The sequence below is a fragment of the Podarcis tiliguerta genome (genome assembly GCF_965153285.1).
Source record: "Podarcis tiliguerta genome assembly, chromosome: 1".
NCBI lineage: Eukaryota > Metazoa > Chordata > Lepidosauria > Squamata > Lacertidae > Podarcis > Podarcis tiliguerta.
This window is the reverse complement of record NC_139534.1, coordinates 105,828,946-105,851,747: the sequence shown is the minus strand read 5'-3', so window position 1 is coordinate 105,851,747 and position 22,802 is coordinate 105,828,946. Positions and strand designations below refer to the sequence as shown.

The 22,802-nt window shown below is 45.7% G+C and overlaps 1 protein-coding gene across 8 annotated transcripts; it reads left to right on the top strand.

Annotated features, from left to right (window-relative positions):
• The first annotated feature begins 7,362 nt into the window (after window positions 1-7,362).
• ZDHHC22 (zDHHC palmitoyltransferase 22) lies at window positions 7,363-22,217 on the top strand. 8 transcript variants are annotated; one of them, XM_083429244.1, is made up of 4 exons: window positions 7,414-8,212; window positions 9,280-9,861; window positions 20,240-20,522; window positions 20,969-22,217. In XM_083429244.1, exons 2-3 carry the CDS (start codon window positions 9,294-9,296, stop codon window positions 20,503-20,505), a joined length of 834 nt encoding a protein of 277 aa, XP_083285370.1. In that variant the 5' UTR covers window positions 7,414-8,212; window positions 9,280-9,293; the 3' UTR covers window positions 20,506-20,522; window positions 20,969-22,217. The 8 variants fall into 8 exon arrangements, with proteins under 8 accessions (XP_083285375.1, XP_083285370.1, XP_083285371.1 ...); XM_083429249.1 differs by lacking the exon at window positions 7,414-8,212 and adding an exon at window positions 7,363-7,406 and having other exon boundaries at window positions 20,240-22,217; XM_083429245.1 differs by having other exon boundaries at window positions 7,414-7,815; window positions 20,240-22,217.
• The last annotated feature ends 585 nt before the right edge of the window (window positions 22,218-22,802 follow it).

The window sequence follows — 22,802 nt, the reverse complement described above, 5'->3', positions numbered from 1 at the left end:
CTGCTCCATTCTGCCTTCCTGCCTCCTTCAGGCAGGTGGTACCTTTGAAGAGCCTATCAGAGCCAAGGAGTGCTCTCCTTCCTTCCCCTTTGTCATAAGTGTTGACATCATTCATCAATGTCACAAAGATGCAGCAATAACAAAGGGAGCAGATCACATATTACGGAAATGCTGCCTATGATGTACCCCTTGCCTGTCCTTGGGAACACATTTGTAAAATGGGCACAGAGCCATCCATAGTGGCAACTTCAGAGCTTGCGTGTCATTAACAAATAGAGCCAAGGTGGCAAAATGGCTTCCTTTTAAAAAGTAGAATTTTCTTTTCCAAAGGAGCAAAATAAAAAGGGAGTATGAGATCTGGCAGAACGCTAAGTTGATAGCAAAGCAAGCAAAAATCTCGAAGCTTAGGAAACCTATTGCTAAAGACATTGAAGCATGCAATACACACCCTTTTAAAGACAGCAGAAGTAGAATGTTCCCCCACCAGTGGGACCATTGAGGGATAAAGGTGTGGAAAGATTCCTGGAGGAGGATAGGCAGGTTGCAGATAAAGCCATGTGTAAAATTTGGAGAAATATTCATGGCCTGCCTGAAACACTGTTTTTGGCGAGAGCTTCTGATGGACTAAGTCTATCGGGATTACAACATATAAAAATCTGAGGCTAATTGGTAAGTTAAAAATTAACAAACACTATATTCTGGGTGGCATTTATCCAAGAGTCTGTGTAGAACTTGTGGAATTCTTTAAGGACTCTCGGGTAAATGCCATCCTGACATCTTTAACAATATATGCAGCTTATCAAAATCAGCCTTGTTACTGGGCAGTTGAAAGGTACTCAATGCACTAAATGTTTTTCAAAGGGATGCAGTCAAGAATACAGGAAATAACTTCTACCCAAGGTAAGTTAGTGAAAAACAAGGTTAAGGAAGCAATCCAAAGGCAAGATTCACTGGGATGAGCAAGTTAGGATCCAGCAGATCTCAGTTGGTTGGAAGCTGGTGGAATTTACACTGGTTTAAGTGACACTGGTGTAAATTATCCCTATTCCAAACTCTGATCAGGAGCAGGGCCGCTGCAAGCTGAGAGGAACTCATGTGATCTGGGATGAGAGAGTTATGCTGGTGTTTCTCCAGCTGAGCTGGGATGTGGAGCTTATGTTGGCATAGCCCAATTGTACCAGGGATCAGTGGCCTGAGCTGGAGACCCACTGGATCCTAAATTCCTCATCCTGGTAGATCCTGGGGTTGGAGTGCTCCATTAGACTGGCTCAGCCAGCAGTAATCTTGCTCCTGGACAGAGCTTGGAATAGGAGTGATTTATATACTTAGGCTTCCTATACTTAGGATTGCTTTGTACATCTAGAATTATTAAGCATGTGGAGTAATGAGTCCTCTTGAGGAAAACTCAGCATGGTGTCCATGATTGGAAGTCCTGCATCACCAGATTTTTAGAATTATTTCATAGTGTCACTGTCAACCAACATATAGATATGGGTGATCTGGTATGCTTTATGTATTTGAATTTACAAAGTGCTTTTGATAAATTCCCTCATCAAGGTCTCCTGAGTAAACCAAGCTATCATAGAAACACAGAATCTTAGAGTTGGGAGGGACCCAAGGGTCATCTAGACCAACCCCCTGCAATAAAGGAATCTCAGCTAGAGGATCCATGACAGATGACCATCCAACCTCTGTTTAAAAACCTCCAAGGAAGGAGAGTCCACCACCTCTCGTGGGAGTCTGTTCCACTGCCGAACAGCTCTTACTGTCAGAAAGTTTTTCCAAATATTTAGTCAGAAACTCCTTTCTTGCAACTTGAAGCCATTGATTCAAGTTCTACCCTCCAGAGCAGGAGAAAACAAGCATCCTCCCTCCTCCAAGTGACAGCCTTAAGGTATTTGAAGATGGCTATCATATCTTCTCTCAGTCTGGGAAATGATATACAGTGAAATTAATAGGACCCTGCTTGCTTCAACGGCCATTGACTCCAGGAGCTTGGTAGAGTCTGCAGTTCTTTAAAAAAATTTTTTTATTATTATTAAACATTTCAACATAACAATTTATCAAATTTTCATCCCCCCCCCATAAATTTCCCTCCCCCCTCCCTAAAAAGAACCCACCCTCCCATCCCTTCCTGGACTTCCCTGAGCTCCTCTCTTTGGTTTTTGAAAACATGTTACTCTCTGCATATTCTAAAATTGTAATGATCCTTAATTTATCTATCTATATGTGACCAATAATAAATTTGTGTCTGATGGTTCAAAACTTGCCAAGGAGATCATTTCATTTTGTTGTTTCTTTAAGTACTTTGTAAAGGGTTCCCATTCTTCTTTAAAATCACAGTCGTCCTTGTCGCGTAATTTATGCATCAATTTCTCCAGTTTCACATAGCCCATCAATTTCCCTTGCCACTGCTCTTTTGTCGGGATTTCTTCATTCTTCCATCCTTGTGCTATTAAGACTCTTGCCAGTAGAGTCTGCAGCTCTACTGGCGCTTCTGGGATGGGCTGGAATGGGCTGGCCACGCAACCTTTTCAGGCTGGAAACCTGCTGCTAAAACTGCTTCTGGGGCAGTTTTAACTGGGGCAGCTAAAACTGATGTCTGGGGCTGCTTTTGAGGGCACTCCCCCACTCAGATACCTCCAAATCCATGGCCTCAGACCCCAAAGATGGCTCGTGGCAGATAGCAGCAACAGCAGAAGCAAAGCACACATAAGCACCAGACAAAAAGGGCTGTAACCCATGAATGCTCAGCGACAGTACATTTGTCCATCTTTAAAATGCCATTGTCAAACACCCAGCACTTTATGATTTTCACACATTCGTAATTGGTTAAAGGCTACGTGATACAGCTGATGACCTGAACTCATCATATAATTAACTAATGGAACTGAGTAACAGTAGATGAGGTGGAGGCCAGCTATTTTGGAATTTTTTTTTAGAAAAAAGAATTAGCTAAAATCACCGGAGGTAGATCTTTCTCTGGATATTAGCCCTGACAGGGAAATTGAATTTTCATGTACATTATGCCATTGAATTCCAGATGTTGGGGATAAGCAACAGAATGAGAATGTATGCTTAGAAGCAATCTGACTGACTGCTGTTGGAAACAGAATGCTAGGCTACATAGCCTCTCACAGATGAAAGGAAGGGATATGATCATATACAGCGCTGTTTTTTGGGGTTTTTTTTAGAAAAAGAGGTGCTGGAGCTCACCCTGAACACCTCCCTCATGCTCTTAGAATGGCAATGGCGCCCATCTGAGAGATGCCAGGACTGAGTTCCGGCGAGTTTTGACTGAAAACAAGCCCTAATCATATATACCAGTTGCAGTCTCAGTTTTCTGAGCACCAGTCTTCAGGCGGCAAAATGGGATTGGCCACCCTGGGCTGTGCGTGGGAGGAACATCCCCAAAACAGTCCAGTGAGAGTTGAGTGTATTCAGTAGCCACCCAATGATGTCTGACTGTTGGGAAGGGGACACAGATGCAAAAACGGATGTGAGGGGAATGAGATGGGAGAACTCTGCACAGCGACATTTTTTTTTTTTTTTGCACATCCTCCTTGTTCGCATCCTGGTTCTAAACTATGACACTCTCGCGTGCAGTTGAGCTATGGACATCGAAACAGAGAGGACCATTTTAATGAGAGAGCTGAGCTCAAATTACTTTGCCTCTGTAATGACTCCTTTGGGGAAAGCTGTTCAATTTCTGTTATACATTTCATTAATAAACTATAACTTGTGGTCGGCTGATATGGGGAGGATTAATGCCTTTCATGTTAGTCATTCCCTTTCGTCTGCAAACCTGTCATTACATGAAAAGCCTTATATGCATCCTCTCCCCCAAAGATGAAAGCTGTTAAAATATGGAGAAAGCACTGTTTCGTTAAAAATAGTTCCCAGGCTGGTATGTCGCATGCATCCCTTCAATTGAAGGCTTACACTATGTTGAATCAACATATTAAGAGAGCCTCACCCTGCCTGCCTGCTATAGTCATGAAAAAGAGACTACTGGCACAATCTACCTTGATGTTTTTCTGTGCAAGTTCTATTGGCTACCAGGGTAACGTAGGCTAAATGGGGCACTGGCTCACCAAATTTAATCTGCGCTCAGCTAGCCCCTGCCTGCCTTCTGTCTTACAACCAGGGCAGATTCACATCATACATTTAAAGTGCATTCAACACACATTTAAAGCACATGGCTTTGGTAAAAAAATTGTGGGAACTATAGTTTCCCACTCACAAATTTTCCATACCCTTATCGAACTACAGTTCCCAGTATTCTTTGGGGAAAGCCATGTGCTTTAAATGTGCATTGGACGGGCCTTTCCAATGCATGGTGTGGATCTGCCCCCACTCAGGGATTCGTCTTGCCTGTCATTGGCTCTGCCCCCCCTACTGTTGGTCTCCCTGCCCTTCACCCTACCAGCCACCATTGTACCCTGGACTTGTACAGCCATTGATTTCAAGAGGAAATGTTGGTGCATTGGAAGGCGCAGGTGTCTTGCACCTCTTGGTGAATTGTATACTGCACTCTAAAGTCAGCCTTAGAGAAATCACCATTATAGAAAGGCATTGGCAAGATCAGAAAATGTATAGCTGAGGATAAAAAGGGTCTTAAAGGCAAGTTTGAACAAAAAAGAATTGTGTGGTCTTTATTTGGGAGCAAATTGCATGGAACTCAATGCGGCTTCTTCATTTGTTTGAAAATTTATAATCTGCTCTTTCATAAAATATAACAAGGTGGCTTGCAACATATAAAATACAATAAAACTAGTCTCTAGATAGCTATAAAACATAATTAAAAACATCAATAAAAATCTTGCTAAATATGCATCGGCTCACGCTGTGTGGGTGAAAAGCAATTTTTGTATTGTTAAGTGGCTATGAAAGAGACCAAATGGAGAAATGTGTTTTGCTCAGTGAGGACCTGAGGCTCATTTGAAAGAAGGCAGATGTAAGTTAAGCAGAAAGGAAGACTTTATAACTACTACAAAAGTAGTTCAGCACGAGAGTAAGATGCCATGGGAGACCATAGAACGTCTTCCCTTGAAGCATTTCCAGGGGGGAAAAATTGGGCAGGCAACAATTAAGAATGCTTTTGAAAAAGATGAAGGGGGAATGGTGTTAGATTATCTGCTTCTTCCATCTTGTGGTTTAGGATTCATAACTTTTAGATGAAGAGTAATTTAGAATGTTGAGACTATTAAGAAGGAGATTTCATACTGCAGGGTTTAAGCTCTAGAGGTGTATCCATTTGGGGTGTCTCTATGTGAAGCCTTATGTGTATGGATGCATACAATCACTGTGAGAAACTGTATTTATAGCTATTGCAAAAATTGTGTACAGTCATACCTCGGGTTACAGATACTTCAGGTTGCGTTTTTTTCGGTTACAGACCCGCCAAACCCACAAGTACTGGAACAGGTTACTTCTGGGTTTCGGTGGTCATGCATGTGCAGAAGCGCTAAATCACACTTTGCACATGCGCAGAAGCGCCAAATCGCAACCCGCACATGTGCAGACACACTGCAGCGGGTTGCGAATGCTGTGGGTTGCGAATGTGCATCCTGCACGGATCACATTCGCTGCCCAAGCGTCCACTGTATTTGTGTCTTTCACAATGTTGCACAGTTAAAATGTATGTATACGTGTATAAAAGTATAGTGCCCTTTAGATTTGGGAAGCAAGACAACTGTAAGTCTTTTGCATAGGACTCTGGGAAGAAAGTTGCTCAGGGGAGGACGATGCATGTGAAATAAAATACTCTCACAATGCAGAAAAAATAATACATTTTTATGATTTAGTTATCAGCAAATTGCAATACAGGTAGGCCACATTTGACCCTGGTCAGTCCTCAACAGCCTTGTCTGGATTTTGCTGTAAAAATACTGTACAGGTAATTATAAACTGGTTTAATGCTTTAACAGGCCTTTTAATTTATTGATCTAGATTTTAAAAAATCCTTAGGGCTCAGCACAGATGTCAACATACTAAATTGAGAAGATGTGCAACCCCCCCATACATACAACACACAAAACTAAACAGTCAGTTCTCAACAATAACAAATCTTGCAAACATCAGCCCAGTTGATGAGGTCCTAAGGGTTCTGTAGTAGAGGTTGCAATGGTTCAGCTGCTTTGCATGCAGATGGTCCCTGACGTTCAGTCCCTGGCGTCTTCTGCTAAAAGGATCACATGGCATGTGAAGGGGAAGACCTCTTCGTGAGACCCTGGAGAGCTACTGCCAATCAGAGTAATAGCTGGGCTACATGGAAGAATTTTCTGATCCGTATTAGGTAGCTTCATATATTCATAATCCCGAGGTCATTTCAAGTCAATCTGGGAGAGTTCCCAGGTGCATATAAACCAGAGGTGTTTATCAGAAACTGCAGAGGTCTAGGTCCAGAAGGATCTATGCTTCTACGTGTGAAGCCAGACTACATGTTGTATGAATGCAAATACTAGTCATCTCAGACTAGGGCTTTGCCCGGACAACAGTAGTCTCCACTGTGCCAGGCTCCTGGCTCCACAGCTCCCTACAAGCCCAGATAATTTGCACATTGGAAATCACCAAACACCACAGAGCTTTTTTATTTGGTGGCTCCATTTCCAACATGACACTTCCCACCTTCACAGGTCATCTATTCACCTTTGGTTGAAGGTGTATGTGACCCCTAAAGTAAGGCAAACAGGAAGGTTTTATAAAATTTCTGAAATATGTTTATGCTTGGCTCTGGTGGATCTCCATGGCAGGGGGGAATTGTCACACAGCTGTGAAGTCACCAACTGGTCCTTTTTATATGCCACCACCATCAAGAGTTGATTGCTCCAGTGAAAGACTCTCAATTGATACTGAAGATCACTATGAGACATTCTGGATGAAGGAGCCTTCCACCTATGTATTGTTTCCAGAAGCCCATGTCCAGTGCACACCAAACACCTTTGGGAGGTGCTGGCTTTTACCCTAAATTATATGATAATGCCATCTCAAACTTTCTCGTATTTCTTTTGCACCAGCAGAGGTTACCTATCCCTTGGGTTGCTAAAGAGAGGCAGCTATGGGAAGGTATTTCGGCATCTCACACCTGCAGGGAAACACAGCCTTTAGCCAGAATAGCCAACTGAAAGCTCCTGATTCAGGGGCAATAAGCCCCAGGATACCACATGTTGTGGGCAACTGTTGCCCTTATGCCTTGCTCTTAAGCATCCCACAGGCTTCTGTTTCGACACTGTGGGAAGCTCTGAACTAGCCGGACCTTTGGTGTGACCCAGCAGGGCTCCTCTTCTTAAGGCACGCCAGGAGGGAGCAGTGAGCACAACTTCCTTCTCCCTCCTTACCTTCTTTAGTTTTCAGGATCAGAGAACCGGGTCATCCGCAGGAGAGACTCTCCGGAGGGACTCCAGGTGGGAGCGCACCTCTTTCGGATTTCCTGAGAGTTCTCTTCCCGCCCCCGCCGCTCCATAGGCGGCTTGCTTGGCTGGTGGTGCTGAAGGGACAGCTCCCCGCCGAGCTCCTGAAGCGCTTCCCCGACAGGGTTGCGGAAGGGGCGGACAGCTCCCCTAGGAAAGCCGGGGAAAGGAGGGCTCCCCACGGAGCCCGGGCGGGAGGGTGGGCTGCCGGTAGTAGCGGCTGTGCTGCTAACGGGGACTCTCCGAGCGCCTTTGCTGTTCACACCGCGGCGGCTGGAGGGGGTGGAGAGACGGAGATCAGGCGGAGGGGGGGGGGAGCAGCAGCTGGCCCGGGGGCTTCGCGGCGCACAGGGCTGGCTGGTGCTGAAGGAACAGCAGCTTCCGCTCCGCTCCAGGCTTCCAGGTAAATATGGGGACGGCGGGGAAGACCTATCCAGGCAGCGAGCAAGGGGACTTCAAGGTGAATTCAACGCTCCTTGCCAGACAGATAGCCAGACGGAGCTGACTGGGGAAGTGGAGACTCCTGGCAGGTCCCTCGCCAAGTCACCCGCCCGCAGGGCTGGAGCACAGAAAAGTTCCCAGCGGCGACCATCAGATCCGGGGAGCGGACAGAGTTCCTCGCCTCTCCGCAACGAAGGCAGCGCCTAAGTTCGCCTTCACCATGGACAGAGGCAAGGGGCGGCCCCTCGAGAACAGGCTGGGGCGCCGGGGCGCCTTGTTAGCAATGTTCTCCCACATTTGAAGTACGTGTGTCGTACATGGATTTGTTTTGGAAGAGAAAGCCAAGCGTGGAGAGCTGGGTGAGGAAGGCGGGGTGGAGAGGGAAAGTGAAGGGGTGTGTGTGTGTGTGTGTGTGTGTGGCGAGGGGGAGGTAGACTTGTAGCAACACCTCCCTGTTTGGGTGTCTGAGCCCCCGCGTTCCTTAAGGTGGGTGGCTGCGTGGGGAGTGGATGTCGGCTTGCTTCGTTCTGCGATGCGCCTTGACGGAGCAGCGATGCCAGACAGGCTGAAAGCCACAGACAGAGTTCCTTGCTGGCGCACCGCTGGCGGCTGGTGCCCGGCAGCACTTAAGCAGCTGTTTGGAGCATTTCCTGATGATGCCCATGTCACGGCAACAGCCGCCGCGGTAATCTGCGGATTTGTGGCTTTCCAGGCGAAATTAGAGCATCGTTTTTGATCCGTATTGCAGCGGATTAGGACCGCCACCCGGATCCTCGCCTCCCCGCTATCTAATTAATAGCGCATAATAAAATAATAACGGCGCCCTGCATGGAAGAAGAGGAACTCCTGAATTGTAGGGCGAGCCTCGGCAGGTCTGCTCAGCACACACGCAAATCCTCCTCGGAGTTGAAGGGGACTCGCTCCCCGGCGAGGGTGTCTTGCAGCCTTCCAGAACAGGGGGCCACGAGGAGCAGAGAGAGCTGGGTGGCGGTGCAACCGGCAGGCAGGCAGATAGGCAGATAGGCAGGCAGGCAGGCAAGAGGCAGGCAACCTGAGACAGACACTCCAGGGACTGCGGCCCCTGGCATCTCAGTGGCAATGCTGCCCGCCAGGGGCAGGGCCCTGGAGCCAGACCTGAGGCTCAGCGATGGAGAGCGAACCTTTGAGTTTGTCCTCCTGTGCACCGCTGAGCAGAGCTAGGAGGCGAAATGTGTGCGGTGTGTTTGTGAGAGATTCCACTGGGGAAGGGAGCAGGTTGGGAGGGATAAAGAGCCAAGGAGACCTGTGAGAAGGTGCTTCTTTTTCTCCAGCAGCGGGGGGGGGGGGGGGGGAGGGGCGAATGGGGAATCCTTGTGTGCCTGGGAAAGTGCAAGTCCACAGGCTAGGCTGGTGACCACTTGCTCTCTCCTCTTGCTCCCCGTTGCAGGAATGTAATCCACAATGCTAGTCCTCAGGTTCCTCAATGTGGTCGCTCCTGCCTACTTCCTGTGCATCTCCTGTGTGACCTTCGTCCTCCAGCTCTTCCTCTTCATCCCCAGCATGTTCAAAGACCCTTCCGCCACCCCGCTCTTCTGCTCCTCCGCTTTGCTGCACGGCGCCCTCTTCCTCTTCCTCTCGGCCAACGCGCTGGGCAACTACATCCTGGTGATCCAGAACACCCCCGAGGACCTGAGCAAGGGCCTGAACTGGGTCGGAGGAGCCGATGGGGTGGCCCCCGACTGGCCCGATGGGAGCTGCCCCCCTGGCTCGGCCTTACCCAACACTCACTTCTGTAGACTGTGTGCCCGGGTCACCCAAAGGCATGACCACCACTGTTTCTTCACAGGGAACTGCATTGGGAGCAGGAACATGAGGAACTTCGTCATGTTCTGCCTGTATACCGCTTTGGCTTGCCTGGATTCCTTGGTGGCAGGGCTGGCTTACATTTCCACTGTGCTCTCCACCTCCTTTGCCAACCCACTGGCATTCCTCACTCTCCTGCCTCAGTCCATCAGCCAGTTCTTCTCAGGTCAGTGTCTTCTCCTCTAGCAGAAGGGGTGATCTGTGGCTCCCTTCCCTCTCCCCCTCTCCCTGCCAACCCTTCTTTACAAGACTTCCTTTCCCACAACAGCTGTCCCTCCAGCATTGCCAGGAGCCCGGGGGAGGGGGCTGTCTGTGCCTATGTGGATTTCCTATGTTTCTTCACCCATCTTTTGCCTTAATTGCCGGGGCTCCTTATTGGAATAGCCAGCAAATAAAAAAGCCAGGGTGCTGTGCAAAGGCCACCTTGATACACAAAGGTTGGGGCCTGCTCCAGGCTACCGTCCAATGCTGTCTATGTATAATTGATTTGATTCCAAGAAAAGCACCCTGCAATGTCCTATGGGTGACTCAGTGTGGACCAGCCCAAGGCCATTGTCTGAAAGGTTTTGTACATGTTGGAAGATGGTGGAAGGAGCATTTCATTCTTGTATTATGTGACCGAGGGAAGTTAGTGTAGAGGCTTGCAAGAAAGGTTCCTTTTCCAGAGTCCTATTTTATCAGAAACTCATTGGTTATCACCTGGACTTTGGTTCCTCCTGCTCTGAACATCATGTCCGTTCCTGTGAAAAGGACAGGAACTCGTTATGGAGAAAATTAATACAGTTAATAATTTAATACTTCATTTAGGCGGCAACCCTAATTAAGCCAGTTCTATTGAACCTTCAGATCAACATCACACATTAAAAACATATCCAGCTTGCATTGAAAGCAAATGACGTTCCCCCAAACACCCTAAGAACTGTTCTCGGTGAAGGGTATTAAGAACTGTAGCTCTGTTAGCAGTAAACCACAGTTCTTGTGATTCTCTGTGGGAAGTCCTGTGCTTTAAATGGGCAATGGATGTGCTTTAAATGTGTGGTGTGGATCTGCCCTTATTAACATGCATAGGATTGCACTGCTAAGCTGCTACTCTAAACACACTTGCTAGGTGTAAGTCCCATTGCTGAATAAGCATGCATAGGATTGCACTGTCATTGTCTCCTAGTGGAGGGAGACAAAAAGCAGAATTGATGCGAGGCACCCTGCTACATCCCACCTGCAAGTGCTCTGCTGACTGAATTTGAAATGTGATTCAGATTCTGACCTTTCTGGCCAAGATCAAACAGGCCTCATCATCATGCTGTTTTTCTTTTTCTCCACACCTCCGTTTGTGCCCAGTTTCTGGTTTTCCCTCCTCATATTTGTCAATTCCCACCCCTACTGCTCTCGCTTCTGAAATTCAAGAACCATACAAAATATCATTAAAATGAGAAGCACACACACTAAAGCCAGCCCAATACATTTTGCTGCCTGAGGCATAATAGTAAATGCCACCTCTCAAGTTATGCTGAACAGTACCCAAGGCCAGTCAAGTTATGCTGATTCCTGAAGCAGAAAATATCACAAGTAACTTTTTTCTATCCTGGTAGAAAAAATACACTTTAAATAACAAGTTGCTGCCCTTCTTTGACACCCAAGATCTGCTGCCTGAGGTAGCTGCCTCACTTTGCCTAATGGTAGGGCTAGGGTCATGGGCACACACACACAGATGGAGTCAGTTCCGAAAGTGATTTTTCCCACCCGACAGGCTTGCTGTCTGAATGCACTGTGTTTCCAGAGTTTATAGACTGAACGACTTACAAGGAAGCGTTAATATCCCTTCCTGTTGCTAACATTGTACAACCAGGGAAGGTTTGGGAAAAGGTCAGGGGTGTATTTATTGGCTTTGAGATTATCCACGGGCTTGTTGGCTCTAGTCTGTTCTTTATTGTTTATAATGACTGAGGCTAAATGAAGCCAGTTTGTTCCTTAGATAAAAGGATAAATTTGTATGGCTGATAAGCACACAAACGCCAGTTTACTCAGATGGTAGTGTGAAGGTAGACCTTCATTGCAATATTATTTTAAGGTGGTGTCTGAGAAGAGTGGGGTTGTGTTTTTTTTAAAAAAAATAATCTTGGATCAATTTCTTAAGCTGACAGCTTGCCAAGTTCATTCTGATGTTTGGACTCTGCCCAGCTTTTATAAACTGGAAAGGGAGAAGAAGAGGAAAGGCCACTGCAGTCAGGTGCTTTGTTGCGATTCCTTGATCCCATCGCCTATTCCTTAGCAGTCCTCCCATGAGCTAAGGCATGAGTTCCAATGTGAGCTGCAAAATGGAAGAGAGGTGGGAATATATATGTAACAAATAAAATAAAACTAAATGGTGATAAAGAGTATCTCTCTTTGTTGTAGAAGTGCTGCCCCACGATAGTCCTGTTACAGGAAGCCCTGCCATGCATTCTCAATCTGAACAACCTACTTGCATGATTTATGGGGTTGTTTAATTTTAAGGCATTGGTGTATCACCACCAAGGGCTTAATAACATGAAGGGTGAATGAAGAGAGAAAAATTATGCCATGGGCTACCATCTTCCCTTTCCCCTGTGGCGCTGTGCCCCAAATAAATATAATAATAAATAATAATAATAATAATAATAATAATAATAATAATATTCTTTTTACCCCACCCATCTGACTGGGTTGCCCCGTCTTCAGATAGGAAACAGCCTGAAGTGGGGAAAGATGGAATCGTTTCATGCTATATAGGTGCTTCCATCACAAAATAACCTTCCTGAAATGAGCAACTATGGCCAGAGGTGTTACACCTTAGGTGGCCTGGAATGGATTTCAAAATTGGATTGGTATGCAAAATCATCATCGTGCTTCAGCATTCATTAATTCATTCAGGCAGCCTTCCCATTTCTAGACCTCCCATTCAACTGTCCTCCGGGCAGTTTACAAAAATCAATAGAATACACAAATGCAATGCAATCAATAAAACAATCTCAATACAAATGACATAAAAACTCAGAACCCAACATAAAACAGATTCAAGATAGCATAGAAATGGAGAAGCACAGAATCATTATAAACACCAGCCTAAAAAGCCAGCAAAGGGAAAACATTTGGTTCCTAGATGCTCTAAAACCCACAACTGAATTTAAATGCTATTTCTGACATGATTAGGTTACAGCAATAGTGTTGTCATCATATCACCTCATGTCCACCTGGAAGAAAATAAAGACATTCAGGTGGTGAAATGTGGGGGAGCTGAGTTAGCCTGCCTGCTTCAAAGCTTTTGCAAACTTTGCTCAGAAGGAATAATCAAAACAACAACTTCAGCTGTTTTACTGTATCTGCTTGCTTCAAGAAGGAGATTAAGAAACCATATGTGTTTTTAAGCAAGTGGCTTCCGGGAGAATTTCAATTAGAAGCGGGAACAAAGAAATTGACAATTTTCCCTCTGCAAATGTTAGAAACGCGACCCCTAAAATGAAGCTTGAAGCCTTTTCTGGGAGAAAATGTCTCAGCACATCTCCTGCTACAGCCTGAGCATTGAAAGGAGATAGCACAGGCGTTCAATTAATGTCTGCCTCCAGACCCCCTTCCCACTGTTTCAAATCCATCTCACAGTAGAGAAATTACACATGTCTGTTGTTGTTTTTTGCTTTCCAAAGGAGCCTGGTCTCTCTTTCACTATTTAGTGCTCATGATGCCTTCCTGCAACTAATGGGACCTGACAAGGATGGAAGGATGACACTGCATTTAGAAAGCAATGTTGAACAGATCCCCTTAACGTCTCTTTCAAGTTTACAGAAGACTCTTGGAATAACCAGCTGCCACCGTCTCCTTATACTGTAACAAGCTGTCATGGGGATTCACTACAATGTGGTGGCAGAGAATCTCTCTCTTTCTCCCTTGCCGCCATATTGGAGAGTTCACTGATGAAATGGATGAGCAGCAAATTCAGGGCAGATAACAGAAAGTGATGATGGCCATTAGCTTAAGTGGCTTTTAAAGTAAAGATTAGACTATATCCTAAAAGCAGGAGTGAGGAACCTGTTGCTGGGCTACAACTCCCATCATCCTTGACCATTGGTCATGGTGGCTGGGCTGATGGGAGTTGGAGTTCAACAACATCTGGAGGACTGTAGTTTCCCCATCCTTGTCACCATGGAGAATAAGTCTATCAATGGCTACTCATCATGCATTTGTGAATGGGCAGTGAGAGTCACGTGATAACCCCAACAGGAGGTCTAAATGCTGATTGCAAATGTGTTTGGCTGAACACACTTAGGATGGTATGCAACTAACTTATTCAGAGTTGTTGACATCCCTCTGCCTTGGGAGACAATGCAGGAGTGTGTCTTTGGGGGGTGGAAGGTTGCAGAGCCTACTGTGGCTGTAGAGACTGATACTGGAGAGACATGTTTTGCTGCAGGTGGGGCAGATGAAGGTGTCCGGTTGTGCTGCTGCAGATGCTTCTTCTCTCTGCACTCCTCCTAGCAAGCCATTTCTCCTCCAGTCACTGCTATAGATACATGACCTGACTGTCTGTCTCCAGGCACTGCGGTTGTCTGCAAGGGATTTCCACATGGCAAGGCTGGTTGTTGCCAGCCTTCCTGTCACTGTTTGCAGCACTGGTCTGCCAATGGGCCTGGTGCCTGAAGCTGACTCCCCATAGAGCACTTAGAGCAGACCCACTGAAATTAATGAACAAGGTTAGGTTAGGTCCATTAATTTAAATGGCCTGTTCTCAGTAAAGGTTAATTGGATTCCACTCTTACAGTTCTCCCCATGAGCATGGAGCCACTGCCTGTCCATGGATCCAGTTTAAGAACTTCTGAATAGCGGTCATGTTCAGAAGCAATATAGCCCTTAATATGAGATGTTGAAGAGAGTCAGCAGTGGAGAGCTATTGCCATCACACTCTGATTGCAGGTTTCCCATTGTTCACTTTGAGCTGGCTCCTGTTGGAAATAGGTTGATGGATTAGATGTTGCCCCTTTCTGGTGAGGTGGAGGAGAAGGAAGAAGAATGAGGGTGTGGGATGCAATTTGCTGTGGCTTCTCTGGGGTTTCTCTGAGCCCTGGCATAGCCAGCCACATGCACAGCTTAAATTCCTGGCTGCGCTACCTAGCCTGTCGTTTGTCCCTTCCTGCTTGAATTTCTCTCCCCCCACTTTTCATTTTACTGCACTTTAATAATGATTGGGGGGATTATTGGCTTGTTTTTGCTCTTTTTTTATTATTCATTTTGTGTTTTTGTGTTCTGAGATCTACAGATGAAGGGTGGTATACAAATAATAATAATAATAATAATAATAATAATAATAATAATAATAATAATAATAGTCTGAGCCATCAAAGCACTAAAGGAGCTGGAGAAAAGGTGTGAATTATTATTATTATTATTATTATTATTATTATTATTATTATTATTATTTCTTATCTCAAGCTAATGTTCCATTTGACCCATCTAGGAACTCATAAGAATCTGTGGTTTATTTTGAAAGAACTGCTATGCCCATTGCTTTGATAAGGGGCCAATGGGAACTGGAGGACCCACTGAGTATCTTATACAGTGGTACCTCAGTTTACGAACTTAATCCGTTCTGGAAGTCCGTTCTTAAACCGAATCTGTTCTTAAACTGAGGCATGCTTTCCCTAATGAGGCCTCCCGCCGCCGGTGCCCTTCCACTGTTTGGTTTCCGTTTGTAGACCGAGGTAAAGTTCGCAAACCAGAACACTACTTCTGGTTTTGTGGAGTTCATAAATTGAATCGTTCATAAACAGGACTGTTCTTAAACTGAGGTACCACTGTACCTAGAACACTAGAACAACCAAGCCATAACCCTTCTGGCCTCACCAGGAAATTACCTGTAGCTTTCCTAATGAGATCAGAAGAATTGTGACTTGGCTATGCTTTGCTTAGTATGGTTCTCCCTGTTGCTTGGAGGAGAATAATTCTGATCTTTCCTACTGACCTCTTGACAATATCTCCTTCAAGCTGAGACAGTAAGATTACAAATGTCTTTAACAGAACCCTGAAGGAATTACTTGCTGAGGTTTGATCATTATATAAAAACCTTGATAAATGTTATAAAAAACTCTTTAAACAGCATCAAGGATTGCATAGTAGAATCTTTGGTCATGTCTGTCCATTTTATTCAGTTCTCCTGATATATTTGAGTTTTGTACATGTTTTCTGAGTATCCCTGAAGCAATCTAAGTACAGGTAAATGCATTCCTGTTTAACCCACTGCCTAATTATCCAGCTGTTTGGGATGCTTCTTAGGCTATTTGGAGAAATGAGTTTGTTACATAGTTCTATGAGTCACTGAAGCTATTAAAACTAGCTAATAGTCTGGGTCCAATTTTCTTCTCCATAGACATTATATAATATTTTAAAACAAACTATTATTTCCCTCCAATTTTCATACCATTAAAGTAAGGGGGAATACCTAGCGGTAGCACCATTATTGGTAACACACAATATGAAACTCATTAACTATCAATAATTTAATAATGATCATCCATGGCGTAAATCAAAAGAATGGGTTTTTATCCTATTACAGGCATTCAATGCCAGGATGTCTGTGTTATCACCCTGCTTTGTTACATACATTTAAGCTGCTCCACTGGCCCTTCTTTACAAGATTGTTTATTTCATTGAAATTGTTTAAATGTATTTTAAACGCCTTACAATTTAACTTAAAGCATCAAATAAAGAACGACAGAGTATCAAAACATTACAGACAAAAGTCAAATGAAACACACTTTTAAAGCAGCAAGGAAAACAAAATATTGAACATAAATGTTCAAATAACTTGAACATAGAACATTGTAGTTAAACGCCAAGTCTGGTGTTTCAGCTGGCTAAAGATCTTTTCTTAAAGTTCAGTCTGTCGCAATGTTACAATGTTCTCTGATCCTCACCGTGCAAACCTTGGAAGATAAAGAGATATACTAGAGGGCCTCATTAGTGGATCTCTTAGAGCAGGCAGATTTATTGCAGGGGTGGGTTGTTGTTTTTAGGTTTGTAGTCCTAAGCCATTTTAAAGCAGGCATGGGGAACTTGTGGCCTTCCATATGTAGTTCAACTCTTAGCAACCCCAACCAGCATGGCCAATGATTGGGGTTGATGGAAGTTGCAGTTCAACCACAGCCAGAGCCAGAAGTTCCTCAGTCCTGCTTTAAAGATAAGAACTAGGATCTGGAATTATGACAAGGGGCCAATGCCCTTGTGGGTACAATGAGCGAAGGCTTCTCGTCTTGCACCAAGAGGCTTCCTGTCATACTTCTGGTTTCCTGTGGCTGTGGTCAATTTGAGCAATGTGTGTCAGCACCCTAATTTAGCCCATTAAGTTCAACAGGATTGAGATGTGACTAGCTTTCTGGGGCTTCTGAATGAATTCACATGATAAATGACAAATGAAAAGATTAGACCAGCTTTTCTTTTGAGGAAGGTGAATATATTTCTTGATCAAAGTAAATATATTCAAGGGTTTGGGGCGGGGGGAAAGAGAGTGACACAAATTGGCACTGTCCTGATTCTATCTATTCCAGCGAGGTATCTGTGTTAGTTTGTAGCTCAAAAAGAGAACATAATAAAAGCTCATGGCACCTTAAAAGACTAACAGATTTCTTGTGGCATAAATGTTTGTGGAGCCAGCCCATTTCATCCTTATAAGATATAAGGTATTAGGTACAGGGAAGGAGGGATTTGTACGTAAACTGTGAATTCAAATGATTGTGACAGGTAAAAAGTACAGTCTGAGTTAAAGCTTAGATGCATGCAGAATAAACACAGTGACTATTCATAGCCACAGTAATTGTTGACAACATAATCAACCTAGAATTGCTAAGTCAATAAACATCTCCAGCAGTGGTTTTCAGCTTGTGTGCCGTGGCACCCTGGGGTGCTTTGAATGATGGCCAGGGGTGCTGCAGGCAACATTGGCCTTTGTCTCTCTTTCTTTCCCTCCCTCCTCTGATGTGCCCTCTCCTCTCTGCCTCCCAAAGGCTTGCACTACTGTTTATTGCAGCAGCCTTGGATATAAGCTCTGAAGGTGAACGGCGCCTCTGGAAGGCACCTCTCTTTGGGGTGGGGGGCAGCTCAGAGACCAGGGATGGCAGAAGCAGCTGCCCGGAGGGAACACTCCACAAGGAAGGGTGTTCCAAAAAGGGTGAGGCAAGGGGTTACATAACTGGGCTCCTGAGTCCCACAGGGGTGCCACAGTAAGAAAGTCGTTGGTTAAGGGAGCTGCAGACTCAAAAAGGTTGAAAACCTCTGATCTACAAAAGGACAAAAAACCATAGAGCTGGAAGGGGCCCTGAGAGTCACCTAGCCCAACCCTCTGCAATGTAGGAATCTCAACACATGGTCTCCCATCCAATTTGAAACCTTACTGGATCCTGCTTAGCTTTGCAAATGTGCTAGCCGATTTATTGCTGCACCACTTTCACCCCTATTCAGGTATTCCCAGACAGAATCAAAATTCTCAGTAAGTTCCAATTCAGTATTTCTGAACAGGAGCCTCCCCTTGAAATCCCCTAGTGGGAGAATCACAACTTTCAGGACAGCAGCAGAGTGCCCCTGGAGAACTGAAAGAAGAGTTGTGTTATTAAGTGAGAAGGAAGCCTGTGTAGGCAGTAAAGAAAGGTCAAGAATAAGGTTGCCTGGGTTCAGTGCAAAGTGTTAGGTTTATAATGAAGCTGTTCTGGTGAGGCTGGTTAGGAATGCAGAGAATATAAGCAGATGGGAAAGATCAGTTAACTGCTGACTTCTACTGCCAGAGCAGGCAGCAAAGGTCCGTTTCTTTTGGCTAACGTCCCAATGGTCCAATATTACATGTCTCTAGATCCAATCCTGGCAGAAGCCTCTGGTCTAGCCTACATACATAGGAGGGGTCGGATTAATATATCAACCTCAAACTGTCAATGTTTGGCACATCTGACAACATGGTTGATTCCCAAAGAGAGGAATTAAGCACAATAACATTGAAACCCTCCTGCTTTCTTACAGCTTCATATGGGATGAAGCTCCTGCTCTCAAAGTCATATGACAACACATTTCCTATTCGAATTCTTCCTAGAAGGCTCATTTTGGTGCATTGTTTTATCTTATCTCCTGACATTTAGACTAATGACTGGGATGTTGTTTATATTCTGCAGAATTTTCCATTTTGACCCTGTCACTAAGAATTAGCCGCAATGTAAACTACTCTAAAGAAATGTTGGATTTTAACTCAACTCCCCGCCCCCCCGCCTTGATACTGCAATTAAGGAGCTGCTGAAAAAAGACAACTGGAATATTTATTTAACCGTGCAATCTTATGTATGCCAATCTACTTGGAAGTTGGTCCTACTTTGTTCAGTGAGGCTTATTCCCTAGAAAGTATGATTCCAGCCTTAGTCCTGCATCTTCCTCCCCTTGATTCTGTTTAATTGTAAAGCAAACCTTCTACGTTTGCCACATTTCACCTCTACTTGCTGCACTGTGAAAGAACTGAAATCAGAAGAACCTACCTCATACTGAGGGAAACCAATGGCCTACCTGGCTCAGTTCTGTCAACACTGACTGGCAGCAGCCCTTCAGAGGTCCAGACCAGGGACATTCCCAGACCAGTATCCCAGGAGATGCTGAAGATTCTACCTGGGACCTGAAAATGCTACTGAGCTTCTTCTAGCTCTTGGCAGCTGAAAATCTGCTTCTAAGCACTAGCTACAGATTAAGCCACTAACTGCAAACAAGCCATGTTGGCTTCAGGTTTTGGAGGGGGTAGGGAGCTCTGGCAAGATGCCCCCAGGGACACCCTGCTCCTTGTCACTGCCATCACGTCTTCTGGGCCCCATGGACAGAGTGAAGCTAGTGCAGATTGCAGTTCCATCTCCTTGCTTGCAGGCTTGGAGAGAGCAGTTAGCAAGAGTGATGGAAGGGTGAGAGGGGCAGCAGAAGCAGGGGGAGATTTGGGGTGCAGCCATGAATTCTCTGCTAGGGTCTAGGCCCTGGCACATGTCACAACAAACTTTCACAGCAAACTTCCTTTGGGCACTGTGCCAACTGCCTCCAGTATAGAAGTATTATTATTAATAATATTACTTATTGAATTTTTATACCATCCTATGATATGTGTAGACAAACCATTTTCTCTGTTCCAGGATGGACAGATGACATCACACTATGAGTGAATGTCCACATTAGAACATAAGGAAAGCCTGCTGGATCAGGCCCATGGCCCATGTGATCCAGCATCCTGTTCTCACAGTGGCCAACTGGTAAACCAATCTACCTCCCTGTAGTTTCTTGCAGTTGGTATTCAGAAACATCACTGCCTCTGACCATGCAGCTGGAGCATAGCCATGATGGCTAGTAGCCCTTGATACCCTCAAGGAATTTATCCAATCCCATTTCAAAGCCATCCAAGATGGTGGCCACCCCTGCCTCCTCCCATGGCAGTGAGTTCCATAGCTAAACGATGCAACGTGTGAAGATGTACTTTCTTTTATCTGTCCCCAATCTCCCAACATTTTCTCTTCCCTTCCCCTTTGGGTCTGCAGGAGCTCTGCTAAGCTCGGAGATGTTTGTCATCCTCATGCTATACCTCTGGCTGGGGATCGGACTCGCCTGCGCCGGCTTCTGCTGCCACCAAATGCTGCTGATCCTGCGAGGGCAGACGCGGTACCAGGTGCGGAAGGGGGTGGCGGCCCGGGCCCGTCCTTGGAAGAAGAACCTGGAAGAGGTCTTTGGGAAGAGGTGGCTGCTCGGACTGCTCATTCCCGTGCTCAACGTAGGAAGCGACTATCACAGGCAGAAGGAGCAGTGACGCCGTCCGGCACACAGGTGCGCACACGTACATGCACATGTGTGGGCCATAATGGAGTTGCAGCACTTTGAGGCACTTCTCTTTCCCTCCCCACATCTCAGCCTTGCCACCTACAGGAAGGGAGGCAACTATCAAGCTAGCTGGGCTGATTCTGTATTTTAGAAGGGGAAATTGTGGCCCGTGTTATATATGAAGCTACAGCAGTAATCTCTGGGTTGCTAAAAGCGTTCATCAGACCAACCCTTGGGACTCTGAATCATTTTCTCACTGTGCCCCTTCTCACAATCTTCTCCCTTCCCACCTTGCCTTTCATGCTTAACTTGCCGTAGGAGTAGCAACAACAACATCCCCCACCATCTCAAGGTAGTGTGCGTTGCTCTGAGTAGGCTGTAAGCACAGCAGATACTCCTGTGGGATTTGCCCAATCTGTTACTTGAAAGCTGCTTCTTCTTCTTTTTTGCAGTTTTTCAACTGACCCCAATATAGCAAGGAGCCGGTTTCACAAGAACAGCAGAATGTGGTTGGTGAAGCACTTTAAGGTGCAAGGAATGACAACTGCTGGGGAGGCAGATGGTATATGCCTGCACACTTCAGAGATGACAAGCATTTCCCTGCCCATTTCTAGTTGCTCCCCTCCCCTCCAACATCCAGGAACGAGAGTTAACAGCCTGAGCATGTGGCCTGCCCAGGGTAGCAGGTCTGCTGGCTGATTTTTATATTTTTTAGAGGATGAGGTTCGTTTTCAACCCACTTGCCCTGATCCCTGACACACAGAGCTGCTCAAAGCCCATCTTGCCAACAGGATGAGGAAACAAGCTTATTTGCGGTGAGCACAATGATGGCAGCAGGGACAGCAGGCAAGCGTATGTGAATGGAGCGATTGAATGTATGAAGACATTAAAGTTCTGGACTGTCTTATACTGAGGCAGAGCACTGGTCCACTGAGCCCACGATTGTCTGACTTACAGGGGCTCTACACCAGGAGTAGGCAACCTCAGGCCCGTGGGCCGGATGCTGCCCAATTGCCTTCTCAATCCAGCCTGCGGATGGTCTGCGAATCAGCGTGTTTTTACATGAGTAGAATGTGTCCTTTTATTTAAAATGCATCTCTGGGTGATTTGTGGGGCATAGGAATTCGTTCATTCCCCCCCCCCCAAAAAAAAAATAGTCCAGCCCACCACATGGTCTGAGGGATGGTGGACCGACCCACGGCTGAAAAAGGTTGCTGACCCCTGCTCTACATGATTGTAAGAAGAAGTATTTTCTAAGCTCAATCCGTTAACTCACAAGTTGGCAACCCACAGCTTGGTGCCGACAAATGGCCCTCCACCTCCTCTTTAAGAGGAAAAGATGGTGAGAGGGAAGCTGTGTGCACATTACTGTGGCTCCTGTGCACTCTCATTGCTGGTGTTCGAAGCTGAGTGCACACGACCATTAGTCACAGTCCATACGCATCCTGTAGTTTCTGCCGTTTAATGCCTTTCCCCTCAGACCAGCTTCCTTCCAATTTGAAAACGTAAGTCGCAGTTAAGCAGAGATGCGTTGCACATCAGCCATCTGTTGCACATGCGCAGAGGACAGCACATGCACAGAGCTTGGCTTCCTTGAATAGGAGTTTGGAAGGTTTGCAGGTGTGGGAAAACAAGCCAGGAAATGGCGATGTAAGCAGGTGGCTTGAAATGCAGCAGGTGGAAACGACCCCATTGTGTACATGCTCAGAAAAGGAGGGGATGAGTGTTACTGGATGATGGACAGATGTGTGAGTGCAAATGGAGGGATGGATGAAAGGAAGAGAGAAGCAATGTCCCCCCGCTCCACCTTTTGCTTTGGCCCGACCTCTCACCACCAGTAAGTGTCCCCATCACTTTCTTCTGATGGAACACAGCCTTTGACACCCCCGCCCCAAAGCTTACCCATTTAATTGGAGATGGCAGGGGCTGAACTTAGGACCTTCAGCACCAAAGCTGTGTGCTTTGTCACTGGGCTATGGGCTCCTGCCTTCTCAAGGGACCTCTCACATGGAGGTGTACCCAAAGAATGCATTGTTGCGAATGTGAGAGAGGGGAGTGAATGAGCAGAGGCTGGAGAAGAATGGGATGGTGTAGGTGGAGGGACTTGTTTGAAAAGTGAGTTGTGTATGAGAATTAACAGGGGTTTCTTTTCCGTCATGCTTATGTTGGAATGAAGGAAGCATAGTTTAGGTACTTCTACGTGTAGCCAGCCCTCCCCCATTGCATGTACAGAAGCCAACTAGAATGGCAATGGAATTTTACTTCAACATTAGGAATGGAGGAGAA

Coding starts and splice junctions, on each gene's coding strand:
- ZDHHC22 (XM_083429249.1), top strand. CDS start 9,294: ATGCTAGTCCTCAGGTTCCTCAATGTGGTCGCTCCTGCCTACTTCCTG. Junction 9,862..20,239: donor CATCAGCCAGTTCTTCTCAG/GTCAGTGTCTTC, acceptor TTGGGTCTGCAG/GAGCTCTGCTAAGCTCGGAG.